This window comes from Anarhichas minor, unplaced genomic scaffold (genome assembly GCF_050575085.1).
Source record: "Anarhichas minor isolate MPS153535 unplaced genomic scaffold, ASM5057508v1 ptg000009l, whole genome shotgun sequence".
Lineage (NCBI taxonomy): Eukaryota > Metazoa > Chordata > Actinopteri > Perciformes > Anarhichadidae > Anarhichas > Anarhichas minor.
This window is the reverse complement of record NW_027466455.1, coordinates 408,127-423,120: the sequence shown is the minus strand read 5'-3', so window position 1 is coordinate 423,120 and position 14,994 is coordinate 408,127. Positions and strand designations below refer to the sequence as shown.

The following is a 14,994-nucleotide window of genomic DNA, read 5'->3' as shown; positions in this document are numbered from 1 at the left end:
ACACAGAGGACAAAACATATACTTGTACACTTTGTGACTTTATGTACGTACAGACCTTGACATCCCTCATAACGGCAGTCAAAGGTGCACTATTTGCAGGCCGGTTGTTGCCGTATTGCTCTAATCCCAGAGCTGCCGTTACCACACAGAGACCACTCTCATCTACGTGGGCTCGTTCAATAACCTCTCACAATGAAGGCATGAGGCTGCAAAGACATGGAGCCCATTTGCTTTCATTTTCAAACATGCTATAGTGCTGTCTCCTATAGGCCCGCCCATGCAACCCACAGGTCTGGGTGGGGTTCGGTCTGATACAGTGAGACAAAGATTACAGTCACAGAAAAGGATGATGTAATCGGCAGCAACTTTAGGAATCGATCTAGGGCAATTTGTTAAGCAGAAAATCAACATTTTCTGGTTCCAGCTTCTCAAATCTCTCTGTTCAATACAGCTTTAGGTTGAATATCTGAAGGGTTTTGGTCAGTTGGTCAACAAAACTAAAAATGTTAAGTTGTCACCTTGAACTCAGGGTACTCGGGGTATGACACATGGATCCAAATTCAATATAATAGTTAGTTGCACCCCTAGAGTAAACATCAGCATGTGTAGTGTACTAAATAGAACAGGCATATCATGAAATGGTGCTTGTTGCCAATATAATTACCTAAAGATGGTCTATTCAAGTTCATTTAAAGCCACACTATTTGATTTATGAATGAAGAAATGACACATTCTTCCTCTTACAAATGAAAAGTTTGATTCTTGAGAACTACACCCTTACTTAACTCGACACACCCACAGGTTTTACTGCTATACTGCCTCACTTGGTCTGGTATGACCAGATGCTTTTAGTGGCTAAGCGTTCGCTAATTTTTTTAGCAAACTTGATGTTGTTGTGTATCTAAGAGCTCTTCTATTCATGTGCTACTGTTCTGTTACGTTCTATCATTTAACCGCACAGTTGCTTGAACCCATGAAAGATATTTTCTTGCGAGACTTTGTGATTAGTTTTGTGAGTACAAAAGTGATATCAAATCAATATTTATGTACCGTTTCTCAAGGTTCACGCAGTAAACAAAACCTATCCCTTCACATGACTTCCCTTTTCTAATTTGTCTTTCTCAAGAGCTGTTCTACTTTCTCTTTATCTACCCTTCTTCCTCCCCTTGCGTATCTTCTGTCTGTGAGTCTTCATATATGCCTCTGACCCCTCTTTATAAGGTTACTCCCCCTTTCATGTAGCCTGCAATCTCTTCCCATTAACCCTCTATGAAGAGAAGACCTTTCTGCTTTAAGAGGGCCGTGTGTGTGTGTTTTTACACTTCATTTCACCATCTGCGACTTCCTCTCAGGCCCGTGAGCTGGGGGTGTGTGCAGCGTGATGGAGGTTTTTCTGTTGTTGCGCTTTTACAACACCTTCGGTTCAGACCTCACCGCGCATACGTGCTGTAGCCTTCATAGACTGAAGACCCAGCTATCACATGGCTGCTGCACCGCTGCGGCATTGTTTCTGGATCCCCAGGAGGAGCTGATAGTAAGATCCTGCAGCACCGGCACAGGAGAGAAAGCCTGGTGTGGGGAAGTCTGTAACGGGCAGTATGTAGGCCAAGTGTAGACAGACTTGTGGGTGTTTGGCCCTCAAGGGAATCACATTGCCATTGTTAATTTGAACTACTCCTGCTGTTAACAAACGGCACATCTCTTTCACTTTAAGCCCCGGGCAAAGCTGCATTCTTGCTCGCAGTTTCCGGCTGAATATGAAAGATAACAGACGCAGAAAGACATATAACAGACATGTAACAATGAAGGCGTGACAAAAGAAAAAGCTGGTAAAATCCGTCCTCACATTGCCTTCTCATGGATCATTTTTGTTCTTTGATGTTTTATTATAGACAACGAGCAAAAAAAGTCAATTTTCAGCACAGCTACAATGGTTTGACAGCAGGGAACGCTTAAATTGACCAACAGTGAACATCGACTTTTAGATATTAGTCTCAGAAAGAGCGAGAACCTCAATATTTAGGAACAATTTAAACAACAACAGGATTAAATCCATCAAAGAAGAGGCAGACATACTGATTACTAGCCTCAATCGATTAGAATGCAATGCAGTCACAGCTTGCATCTTTGCAGATCTGTCATCAGTAGTGTGTGAAACAGATCAGCCTTTAAAAATAACATTTTGTAACAGCCAGACAAGGCACAGGAGACATATTTGTAGGAGGAGCACATGAGGCAGGTTTATAGAAGTTTGGAGGAACAAACACAAGTCAATTCAGCAAACTCAAGCACCGGCATTTCACCCCTTTCTGTACACTGTGTTCTTGGACCAGCGCTAGTTGTTGCATGTACCAGTATATACTTGTTTTAAACACGGTGAGTCTTTACTTGAAGGTGTATTTCATAAAAACACAGCACCCTTTCTGGTAAAAGCCGACCTTATACCTTTCAGTAGGCACTTGTGTTGTTTACTCTCAAGAGATTGATCACTGCCTTTACCGCTACCAGCAGTCGCTCCTTTTACATTTTCTACCCACTGTCTAAATGGAGCTTCAATGTAAGTACTGCTGAACATTTTCAGACAGGGCCCCGAGTGAGATGATGATTAAGTCACACAGAGGCACCAAGACTCGACAAACTTTCTCTGGGACCTAGGGAAATTAAAATATTTAATATCACACAGTTACACAGAAAGCATGCCTTTCCTTCCTTCATCTCTCTACACTAATTGTCACATTACAGTCAAGATGAAATGAAAAATGCCCTTTTAACCCTTTAAAACCACATCACCGGTCATATTGTGACAATATTTATATCAAAATCCAATCATCTATTCTTTCTGTAAAACTAAATAACATCAGAGCTTACAAAAACTAGGACCAACAAATTTCCATCTTGAGTTACACTGCAGCTCTCTGTCGAACCAGAGAACAGGCTGTTAGCTCAGTGCTCCTCCCCGGCTGTGATGCTGTCCCCCGGGGCCACAGACGCCGTCACAGTCAGGCTTCCCGGTCACGCATGTTGTGCTGTCGCTGGCAGACTAACCGGACAAAGGTCACTGTGCTACCCAACATCCACTCAGCAGAAAAGCAAACTTATGATTAAGATTGATGTCTTGTTAAGCACACCAAAGACAATTTGCAGAAATGCGTTGATGATTTTCTGTATTTAAACACACAGAGATTAATCCAGCTGTCCTCTATCAGTAGCAGAGGATCCTGCAACCAACGAGGCGGCACTACATTCCTTGCTTTTGACCTTGAGATACTTGCACGCTTGGTTTTCAAATCCTAGTGAAGTCGTAGACTTTTCCCACCTCTCCCTCTGCTGCCCTCTCCACACACTGTGTGTTAAAAATTCAAACTACAGACGAGTCTTATCTGTGCAATGAAAAAAACTCACGTTACATATGCGCTCAGCATGCACCACAATCAGGATGTGATCTTCTTTTCCAGACCACTGGGTGTACATTTTGATTTGACTTACAGTAAGTATGAGTCATCCAGGTGAAAATACACTCGACGCAGAGTGGCTGCATCTGTGAAAAAAGTATCCACTTGAGGGATAAACAACGTCACCAGCAAGAACAGCAAGGACATAATCACCAGGGGCAGAAATATACATGTCAACAGGTAAAAACTTCATAGTAAAAGCATCATAACTGTGTGTACAAATAGTAAGTACAAATGTAATTACATCGCTGCAAATAGAAACGTCGTCACTGGGAGTAAAAACACATTCACTGCAGGTAGAAATGTAATCGTTGTGCACAGAAATGTAATTATAGAATCATAGAAATGTGACCCGTGCAGCTGATTGCCATGATTAAGGATGCAGGTTAGGACAAGGTTTGGCATTAGTGGTCGCAGTAGGTCAACGATTCTAATCTGAGCCGGGTGAGGATAAAAGTCCTCCAAAGTATTTGCTAAGGCCCGATTGTGTGGTTGCGATTGTGCAAAGCCTGCATGTATGCAGGGTGATCATGGGACACTTTCCGCTTTATCTTGAGATCTTGGGGAACAGTGTTGCTGCCAGCAGCTACCTCAGCAGGAGCTCAGAGAGAAAACACAAAGCAGACTTTCTGCTCGTCTCGGCCCCACGGCGGCACGCTCTGCCAGCCTTCGCTACTGAACCGTTTCACTGAGCTCACATTGCTTGTTTGTGACCGCAGTAAATGGTATAGCCCGAATACGTTACGCCTGTTCTATAAAAAGACATTCCCTCAAAATTAAAATGAGGGCGTCAGCAAACATGAATTTGTATTTGGCAGTCACAAGATGATCATACTAAAGCTATTCCTGTAAGCTGTGTATCACAAGAGGCTTTCGTTTTTTCAACCCAGTTATAAGAAAAAGAAAGAATTGTCAGGCACATCGTCTGATCTTGAAATCAGCAGAAGATGGCTCCCCCTGCCTAAAAAAAACAATAAATTAACAGTCCAATTTCTTTACCACAGCTGTTTCTTCCAGTCAACTGTGTGTTGGATTTATTCTCATCAAAAATTGATACCTAGTTGTTTATTATTATCTCCCACGCCGATGTGAACGCAGGAGAGCAGGAGGCCTAATTGCTGTTTTGAAAATTAATCAACATGCTCAGCTCCATCGCGTTCATCTGGGTGCTGAATCCTCAAAATAGCTCAGCAGAAAAATCATTAATAGAAAAGCACTCACATCAAGTAATTGATAGATAGATAGGTGTGTCATGCAGACACCCTTCAGCGTGCAAACTAACACCGGCATTTCTAATTGCTATCTTAACCATGCAAAAGAAATATCCACCAAACAAAGTAGCCTTACGTGATGGTTTCTGTCCCTGAGGTTCCCATTAGCGGCTGCCAGCAGAAGTGGCTTTTCAAACTGCCGCCGAGTGGCTTCAAATGACTATGTTGAGGCCTTAAGGGATGTTGTGTGAGCTTAGAAAGTGTTAGATATCCCGTACCTGCACGAAACCCATCCTGCTGGTTGGCGTTAGCATGAAAGCATCTCTAAAAGCCACGAAACACCCTGCAGGTATAAGACGAGCACTACAGACAGTGTAATTCAATCAGGCTTTGTTGCACAGACTAACAGATGGTGAGTTGAACCAGAGTGAGATAACGTGAAGATTTAAATGTTACCGGGACATTTTAGTTGTAAAGTTGTAAAGTGAAGCAGCAGTTTGTGTGCTCATGCATTGTTAAAAGCAGAAAGAATGATCCCTATTGGTGACCAGCAAGTAGTCGATCTTTTTTGATGCTATCAGCCCACTGGATGCTGTTTAACAGGTCAAAGTGAGCTTTTGCAAGCCTTCTGTTTCTATGGAATGAAGGGAAAATGCATTTCAAATGCTCCCACTGCTGTCTGCGAAAGAAACAAAAATACACTGCCGCTTGCGTTTCATAATCTTCTCATAAATGGGCCATTTTCACTGCTAACAATGAAGGGATTAGAAGGAAAAACGTCAGACATGACGTTATGAAATCTTCAAGAACATCTCATGAAATATAACAGGGAAGAGTATCATTTTGAGGATGTGCTGTACGAGCCTGATAAAAGACTGTGAAGGAAGGTTTTACATTTACATATACCGTTATTTAATTGATTAAGACAATTTCTTTGAATTTTAAAATGAATCCCATTACATTCTCACTGCACTCTTCTGGAAATGGAAGAAGCTATCGTAGCATTAGCTGTATTGCTCCTTCCATTTTGATACAACCTGATCTACTCCTCAAAAGAGACATGGTTTGCAGGCAGTTGTGAGACAGCAGCTTGAACAAACACACCTCTTGTATAAACTGTGTTACCTTATCGTCCTTATTAGCAATGCTTACTTACAGCCAGTTAGCAAGCAAGTGACATTTAGCAAGCTAATTAGCTTGGAGAGCTATTGTGACTGAGTGGTGCCAGGTCCCGCCTGTTTTGCACGCAGATTACATAACAGGTTTTAAGGTGCGTCAGTTAAAATACTGTAAATAAAAATGCTAACAGTACATACATAACCTATTTACACACGTATTTCCTGTAAGTGTATTATTAAGATATTGTTAAGCGACATGCTGAGGTGTTTCAGGTGAATAATGTATTGCATTAACTACAGTAAATGCATATTTTGCCGAGACGCAAGGATGAATTTGGCTGTACCACTTTATGGTATGACCAGTCTTTAGTTTTAGAAAACAAGAAATACTTGCGTTGAGTTTATGTTAGTTACACTGAGCAATGCTAACAGTGCTAACTGTGTTCAGTTAAAAGTAACATGACAACAAACAAACACAAACGCAAGTGACAGTTATGGGATAGTGGTGAATGTTAAAATATAGTGTAACATTTAGAATACCTAAAATGTGCCAATATTAGCATGCTGGACTAAATAAAGCTGTAGCGGCAAAACTGTATGTTGCAACAGAACTATACTGCAGTCATAATGATTAACGTAAGTGCCACAAGTAGCTGCCTCTGATAAATAGCCCAGCGTGTTTCCCTTCTTAGATGTCATTTCTGTTGTTTCTTCAGGCCACCATGTGATTACGTACTTGTCAAAAATGACATATTGCCCATGCAACATGTAACATAACATGACATGATTTAGGTCACATGTTAACCTGCATGGGAGGATATGTGTGTTTTCCTTTTTGTTTGTCCAGCATGTGTGTTTGTCCACATTATAATAATGAGTGTACGGCAGGCTCTATTTTAAATGTGCTGTTTACTGTAAAACAGTCACCTTCTAACACAGATTGTATGTGGGAGATTGAATGACTGTGTGTGTGTGTGTGTGTGTGTGTGTGTGTGTGTGTGTGTGTGTGTGTGTGTAAGGGAGAGGCCAGCTGGATGGGCCTGGTATTGGGTTACAGAAAGCATGGAGTAGTTTTTGCTCTATGACGGTCTGAGATCAATTAAGAGGGAGAGTGAGGGACAAAGTGAGGGGGGTGATGAAAGAAATGGAGTGGATGAGCAAAGAGGAAATGACTGAACATTAAGTTGACAGGTGGAGGAGGAATAGTGGGAGGAGGAGAGACGGCATGATAAAACATAAAAGAAAGGCTGAGGATATTGCAGGGGAGAGGATGTAATGAAACGGCCAGCGATGCAATAACCACAACAGCTGCTGTGTCACCGAAGAAAGAGTTGATTCTTAAAGGAATACGCTGATGCTCGGGCAAATAAGCGCTCTGATTGAATAAGCACATGTTTCACCTTGGTGGGCGTTCACAATTAAATATGCTGTTGCGGTATTGAGGCAGGGCAAAGCTAAGTCTACAAAGAAAAGAGATCGGTATTCAAGGAAATTATTGGGGAGGATTAGCAATGAATCACAACCGGAAAGCACTTATTCAAGGACAGGATACTGTGAGATTTATTTTTTCATTACAGCAGTGTGGAAAGCACCGTTGCTGATGTGTGTACACTGCACCGAAAACCAACACATTATTATTCAACAAGTGAGGGTCGCAAAGCTGCTAATCAAATGTTGAAGAAGTCTCCTGCTGGGATAACCGTCTCCCATATTTGTTTACTAACTGTCTCCAAATTGTGTTTACATTTGGCGCGGCAAATATTGCTTTCAATATCTCAAAGTTGTTTCGCACTCAAGGACAATTTGGACTTTTAGATAAAAGAGGTCCAGTAGCCCAAAGACCTGTGAAAAAGGTTTGCTTTAGATGATCCTAACTGAAATGTATTTATTGATAGTGATTCAGGCGATTATAGGAAGAGAAAGCGACAAAAACGACAGAGCGTACACATATGAACACACAGTTGGTCCAGGTCTTTATGCTGTGCGGTGGGAACATGTATTAGTAGTGTCATTGGATTATTTAAAGATGGGCTTAGCGCGCCACTTAATCTTGACTTGCCATGATTTAGCCTTCTCTCACTGCCTTTGTTAAAGAGAGAATGGGGACTTTTCTGTCTATTTGCTCCATAATATAAGGACCGTGTTTTGAAATCCACTGCCATTAAATCACAATGCTGTTTCGAAGCAAAAGTCTCCAGAGACAGTAGCTGTCACTTTCCTTGTTAATCAGTAATGTGTTTCACTTCAATCATTCATGTTGTTCAGAAGGTAATTTCGAATAAAACTCAATTAGTCGTTATGATTATGTCTTGTTTTATACTCAGAATGTTACAGAAGTCTTTCAGCCTAAAGAATGAAAATACAAGGTAATTTCTTTAAAAAAGCACAAACCTCCATCATCACTGGATCCAAGTACATCATTCTTGTAATTTGAGCTGAAATTGATTTTCACCCTGCAAGCATCCCGTGGTATTCGGAAATCAGCCTCCGTCTTCGTCCACATAATCTTTATCTCCAGTCAATGCAGCCCGAGTTCAACGTTCTTCAGTTTTCAACCACATCCCACAGTTTTCATCAGCAAATTGGTTCAGCTTATGGTTTAATCAGTCCCAATATATACTAACTTCAACTCGCTGACAAAGACAGTGAGACACTGTTGAACACAAAAACACCAGCTTTGTCATTTTAGGTTTAAAATGTGACGAATTGTTCCCACCAAATGTCATGAAACTCTGTTCATACTTTGGTGCGATGTCAGACGGGTTAAGTGAGAGGAATAGAACATCCTCGGCAAAGAACACAGATATGTCAAAAGAAATGTGCTCATTCTTTCCTGTCTCTGTGATTACCATTAACAGACTGTAGATGTACAACTCTATTTACATGTTATATGCTAATACCCTGCCCGTCTCATTACCTATTCCCAGTACCATCACCAAGTGACGACTTCCAAGTATTTCCTGCTCTAATTTAAAGCAGCGGGGGGATTTATCCTGTTCTTTCTGGGCAGGTAAATTGCTGTTTACTCTTCAGAGCTCTTGAAAATCTGACTGGGGGTGGGGGGGGGTAGTCAATCACACATGATAACATCCCTCCTCATTTTTCCTTTCTAATCAGCCTTTTTTTATTAGCAAAATGATGTGTTGTACATCAGTTAGACAGTTTGTGATGAAGTGGATGTGTGATAAGGAGGATTAGATCACTTAGAGATGGACTTTAAGCGTCACTTAAACCCCTTAAGGTGATATTTATACTGCCCTGACTTCTACATATAGCTACTGTTGCACCCTTCCACTATCCCTGTGCCTCTCTCTTGCTCTCCTTCTTTATCTGCCGCTCCCCCCACCCCCCTCTTCCTCTCTGCGTCACTGTATCTGTGCATTGAGCATGAGTGTGTCTGTGTGTGTGTGAGTGCTTAATGACAGCGGTGTAGAGGCGGCTTGGATGGTGGCTAAAACAGAAGCTGTCCTCCTCTCTTTCTCTGTGTCACACAAACACACATGCACGCACACACACACACACACACACACACACACACACACACACACACACACACACACACTCAGCCAAAAGAATAACTGTTATTTAAAGACTAGAGCTGTAGTTGCTCATTTGAGCAAAAAAAATGCCTTGGAGAGCTTGATGGGTGGAGTAGACGAAGGGAAAGATGGAGGGAGTGATGAGAGAGAGAGAGAGAGAGAGGAAAATAAGGGAGGTACCCTAGAGATGGAAAGATGAGAGAGAGAAGCAGGAGGAGGACGAGGGGGATGATGTCATCTTTTAACCCTGTGCTGCTCCCCTTCTCCTCCCTCCTGTTTCCTCCCCAGATTCTTTCTCTCTCCTCTCCTCTCCTCTCCTCTCCTCTCCTCTCCTCTCTCGCTCCAGCAGGACTATATTTAGATCTGTGCAGCTGTGTATGTGTGTGTGTTTTGATGCTGTTGCAGGGTGCTTGGCGCTGCTCATTCTTACATATGTGCCTCCTTTCACCAAAGCCCACCCACCCCTCTCCCTGCTCTCGCTCTCACCATCTTCTTTACGTCACATGCTATCTTTACCCTCACCTTGTCTCAGGCTGACGTTTTTTTTTTTACCAGCATCTTCGTCCTTTGTTTACTTAAAGGATAAGTCTGGAGATATGCCCTTATTTCCTTGTTGTCAACAGATACAATGAAAAGACTGAAACCAGCAATTAATTGATCCCACAAACGAGTATGTTACGTGTGGCCAAAGGTCTTTTCACACAATTCCATTCCAAAACACATCAATTAGCCACCGTTGCACTGGGTCACAGGGGCTTTCATTACAATGAACATGGGCATTGTAGTTTATTTTGACTGAATTCCACACACACTGTCCTGCTGCTGCAAATACTTGCTTGTGCACCAAATGTGTATTAATCCGCCACTGAAAATAGTTCCAACAACTGCACCATTTACTCCTGTTTGAGTGTTGTTTCCTGCAAAACCACAGTGAAAGGTAGGACAGAGAGGTAGAATGGTTTATAATAAACACAACTGAGGCAGATGTTACGACAAGTGGAGAGCATTTCACATTAAACGTCACTGACTGTCTGTCAGTTTAATGTTTTATTAGCCGATATCATCCAGCGTTTGTCAGTATCTGCATAATGTAAAGTGATCCAGTGACTTTCTAGACTGCATACAGTATGTGAGCTGACTACCTGTCTCCCCTTGGACTTGGAACAATTAGAAAGAGTGCTATTGGACTTTTTCAAGGTACTTTGTCTGATTTTGTTATAGTATGAGTGAATTGGACCGTTGTTCTCTTTATTCCTGTTATTGTTACAACATCCTTTCATTTTTTGTAATTGCTTTTTATTGCACCCCAAGCCATCCGTGCAGAGGGAATCTCTCATTGAGTTGCCTCTCCAGAGGTTTGGCACTTATTTTTCCTCATGCACCAAATAGTTTTTTTACTTTTCTTCGACAGCTACAGGGCTGACTTAAGAGCCCTTGCTGAGACATTGTATGCACGATACAAATAGGACAAACTTTTCCTGACAGCTAAGAACTCCTTTAGTTCTTTGGCCTTCAATTAGCAAAACACACCTACACAACAAATGGCTTGAGTGAAGACATTATTATTTTAAAACTGACTATGCAATCTAGTATACTTAGGAGGAGGGGAATACAAGACAAAAACTGGTATATTAATCAATCTTTGTGCATGTGGATTTTGAAAAGATCCTTTATTTGTACAGCATGAAGAATAACAGAGAGAGTAATACAAAGCTTGAGGCACTTTGTATTAGCACTGAGAGTGTAATTGCTTTTCTTATTGACTGTTTTAATATGCTTTTATAAATTGTGGTAATGTAACTTTAACAATGGTGTGCCATGTTGACAATATGCGTCTCAATCTCAATGGACTTTCTGAGTTAATAAGGATGAAATAAATAAAGAAGTCAAATTAAACTACATGCACTTAATGTTTTGGATCATATATTCACAGCTAGGCTTGTTACCCATTGGAAAAAAAAGATTTGGATTGTGAGAAACATGAATATAGCTCATAAATGACTCACTTGCGGTGATTAAGATCCTAGTTAGAACTCTAATCACTTTACCGACATGGTATTAAAAGCTGCCTTGAATGAATGGGTCTGGAGCGACCTGCGTTGACCTAATAATAGCACAGCAGAGAGGAAAGCTAAAATCCACCTCACTCAGTATTACCTCCGTTTGGTTTCTGCGCTGCCTCACTGTGCAAGTTTGTGCAAGCCTTACCTACCGGTACAAAACATGATATCAGACATTGGGGTAATAATACTGGTGGCCAGTTCAAAATATTGTTTTGGCCCATTTGCTTTGCCTTAAAATATGTACTGTGGCTCTGTCTGTGCCCGTCATCTCCCGACACTTATTTTTTAAAAGATTTTACTTTTCTCTCTCCCACACTTGCTCTCACATGTCTCTCTGTCTCCCAAACCCACATACATGCTTTTTCTTTCCCTCCTTCTCGCTCTGTATTTTTTCCTCAGTCACAGCATGGCACATCTTCATACAATTACTCTCCATTAAAAATGGATTAGATTTCACCTTCACAGTCTGTCTACAGGGGGATAACAGGAGGGAGTGGACAGCAAAGATGGTTGCTATGAGAAATCAGGAGAGAAGGATGAAGAGATAAAAAGGTTAGGAAGGGGTATATTAGGAAGGGGAAAGAAAAAAGAGAAGTGGGGAAACGGAGGCAGGAGGAGGAGCGATGAAGAGTCAGGAAGATGAAAAGACTGAAGCTGCAGCTACATCAAACCAGCCAAGAGCGACATATACAGAAGTTGGTCGCCTTGCAGATTTAGACTCACATTTGTTCCCGAAGCAAAGTCAGAATAAATAGTTCTTCCTCTTAAACTTTTCACACTCCTTTTTCGTGACCAATAGTCAGAAGATTGTGTGAACTTGTCTGTTACATGTTTGTCCAGTCACTGAGAAATGGCTGCAATTCAAGAACAAATTGGTGGCTCAGTACAGCTCAATGAGCAGTCTCTTCGATGTCAACACTAGATGTAAAATGGGCAAAAAGGAAGGTTGAAGAAAAGTCACAGAGAAAATGTATTCAAGTCACGTCACGTGACAAAAAAAGAAGCAGGCCAGTCCCGCTATTCTGAGCCTTTATACACAAACAACACACAATCGTCTACACTTAAAACAAGGACAAATTCAGAGAACCTGCCTGAATGGAGGACAATCTGACAGTCTGGTCAATTTAAACTTAACTTAACCCGAATGCAAAAAGTTGCAAGTCAAAAAGATTTGCATCATAATCTTGTGTTTAAGTTTTTTAGGTGTTCCCATATCACCAAGACTTCATCAAACAGCAACTTAGTAGTTTCATTATGTATCAAACTTAAAATAAATCCTGTTATAAATACAGATACTCTGTCCCATCACCATCTAAAGTATGGAAGTTGGTCATAATTGATAGAACAAAGGCCACTTTAGTGTGTGTCTTGTGCCTCGACACATCAAGCAAAGGTCAGGCCTCGTCTATTGTTGTGCAGCTTTGTGCCAAAGGGAGCAGATGGTCATGGTGTGCCCACAAGAGGTGAGGGGGTCTGGGGCTGGAAAAGCTCCAGTCTGCCCCCCTTACCCCTCCTGAGTTTCCCACCTGGGGGTTAAGAAGGGTTAAATCTAATCTGCTCCTGCTGTGTGTGTGTGTGTGTGTGTGTGTGTGTGTGTGTGTGTGTGTGTGTGTCTGTGTATGTGTGTGTGTGTGTGTGTGTGTGTATGTGTGTGTGTGTGTGTGTGTGTGTGTGTGTCTGTGTATGTGTGTGTGAGTCTTGGATCATCCTCAGATAGTCTAGACTGCTTCCCAGTCATGGGTAATGCTGCCTTCTTTTCCTTTGACAGGGAGATTATTTGTTCAACATTGTAACTGAGTAACCAGTGTATCCAATACACCAGTTGAGTTTCTAACGCGTCAGAAAGGAGTCAATGGTCGTCTCAGCCTACAGTCCTTATTAGGGTGTGGTTAGTGGTTGTTTTGGATTGATTTAAATGTGACAGGTGGATCTCATCAAGTCGTCGTTACGGCAGAGCTGTTCTTATACTTTTGAATATAAGCACCACTGTCTACTCCCCGACTCTGCCATGAGTACAAGCCGACACACAGTGTCAGGTCTGTTCGTCAGGCTCAGCTGGACGTAGAAATCAAGTTTTAGATCGCGGTAGGTTCACTGAGGTCCTCTAGGATCAGTCAGACTGTTCATAGCAGTTATAACATACGCATACAGCCTGGAACATCTGCTCAAAAACCTTTGCAAAGAGGATCAGGTTTTCATGTCTTGTATATTCATATATTATTATTCTTGTATTATTTATATATTTATATTTCATATAATGTAACGTAATGTATTATTATCCTCACATAAACCTCACATACAGTCCATCTGACTAATATAGGAATCTATTTCACTGCATGCTATTTTTTGCTATTGAGTCATCAGAAAAAGAACCCAACATTCCCATTTGGTTGCAAAGCCGGTAACTCTCTACATTGCTTCGTTTTTTTTTTTTTGTTGTACGTTTTTGCATGATCCTTTTCAGGCTGAGCTGCTAAGTTCTCACACCCCCTCAAGCCTGTGGAATCAATTTAAAACTCACTGCGTGTGTTCAGTAATCCATGGGTATCAGACACTTTCTCTACATCTGAGAAAAGTGGTGTTTTCTTTTTTTGGAAGCGCAAGGTTTTAATGTGACGGCCGGCAGCGGGTCGTTTCATTGTGACGAACAGGTCTGGAGAACGAATCTGACAGGTAATAGGACTGAGATGCAACACAGCCCTCTGGAGGAAAGTGTGTGTGTGTGTGTAAAAATGTGTTTGTAGAGTAATAGCCTGTTTTCTTTCCCTCATTACGTTGGAGAGAAGCTCTAGCCTGTAGAATATATATCTGTGTACTCCCAACACTTCGACTTTGTCAAACGATTCACTGCCGAACACAAAGCGCCTTTCAGGAACGCCATTGGAATGGCTGAGCTGCATCAGCCTTTTTCTTTATTGTCCTTTAACCTATTTGTCTAACATGTCTCTTTCTCTCTCTCTCTCTCTTCCCTCCTTCCTACCTCTCAACCCTCCAGACGCCCCGGTGGCAGAGTTACACGACCTGTTCTGTAAGAAGCTGCAGCAGTGCTGCGTGCTGTTTGATTTCCTGGACTGCGTGGCTGACCTGAAGGGGAAGGAGATCAAACGTGCGGCACTCAACGAGCTGGTGGAGAGTGTGGCCACGAGCAGAGGAGTCCTCATAGAGCCTTTGTACCCAGAGGCTATAAAGATGGTAGGAGGGGAGGAGGAGGAGAGGGGAGGCTAGGGGTGAAAACGATGGACTATAGGGGATGGATAGGTAAAAGAATAGAAATGAAAAAAGGAACATTTGGGCACAGACAGTGACAAACAATCATCAATGTAGATGAGCAAATGAAACATAGAACGCAAGAAAAACATTTCCACAGGTCACCAGAAGCTATAAACAAAGATGGTGAGGAAAGGAGAAAGGAAGTGAGAGGCAGATACATAAAGGGAGGAAAGGAAAGGAAATATAGAACATTTGCAAAGGAGGCTAAGTAGCAATAGGAGGAGGACAGAGGCGAGAAAGTGAGGGATGGACAGGAAAGAGATCCAGAGGTCCCAGATGATATAAAAAGGGGGAAAGGAAAGAAGGTAAAGCGAACAGAGGATAGAGCTTATGTTACGGAG

The 14,994-nt window shown here is 41.9% G+C and overlaps 1 protein-coding gene across 1 annotated transcript in view; it reads left to right on the top strand.

The window, feature by feature from the left end:
- ppp2r5b (protein phosphatase 2, regulatory subunit B', beta) overlaps positions 1–14,994 on the top strand; it is a 31,976-nt gene that overhangs the window by 2,100 nt on the left and 14,882 nt on the right. The window contains exon 2 of the mRNA XM_076086936.1: positions 14,379–14,575. Within this exon, the coding sequence (XP_075943051.1) occupies positions 14,379–14,575 (197 nt within the window). The remainder of the gene's footprint in view (positions 1–14,378; positions 14,576–14,994) is intronic.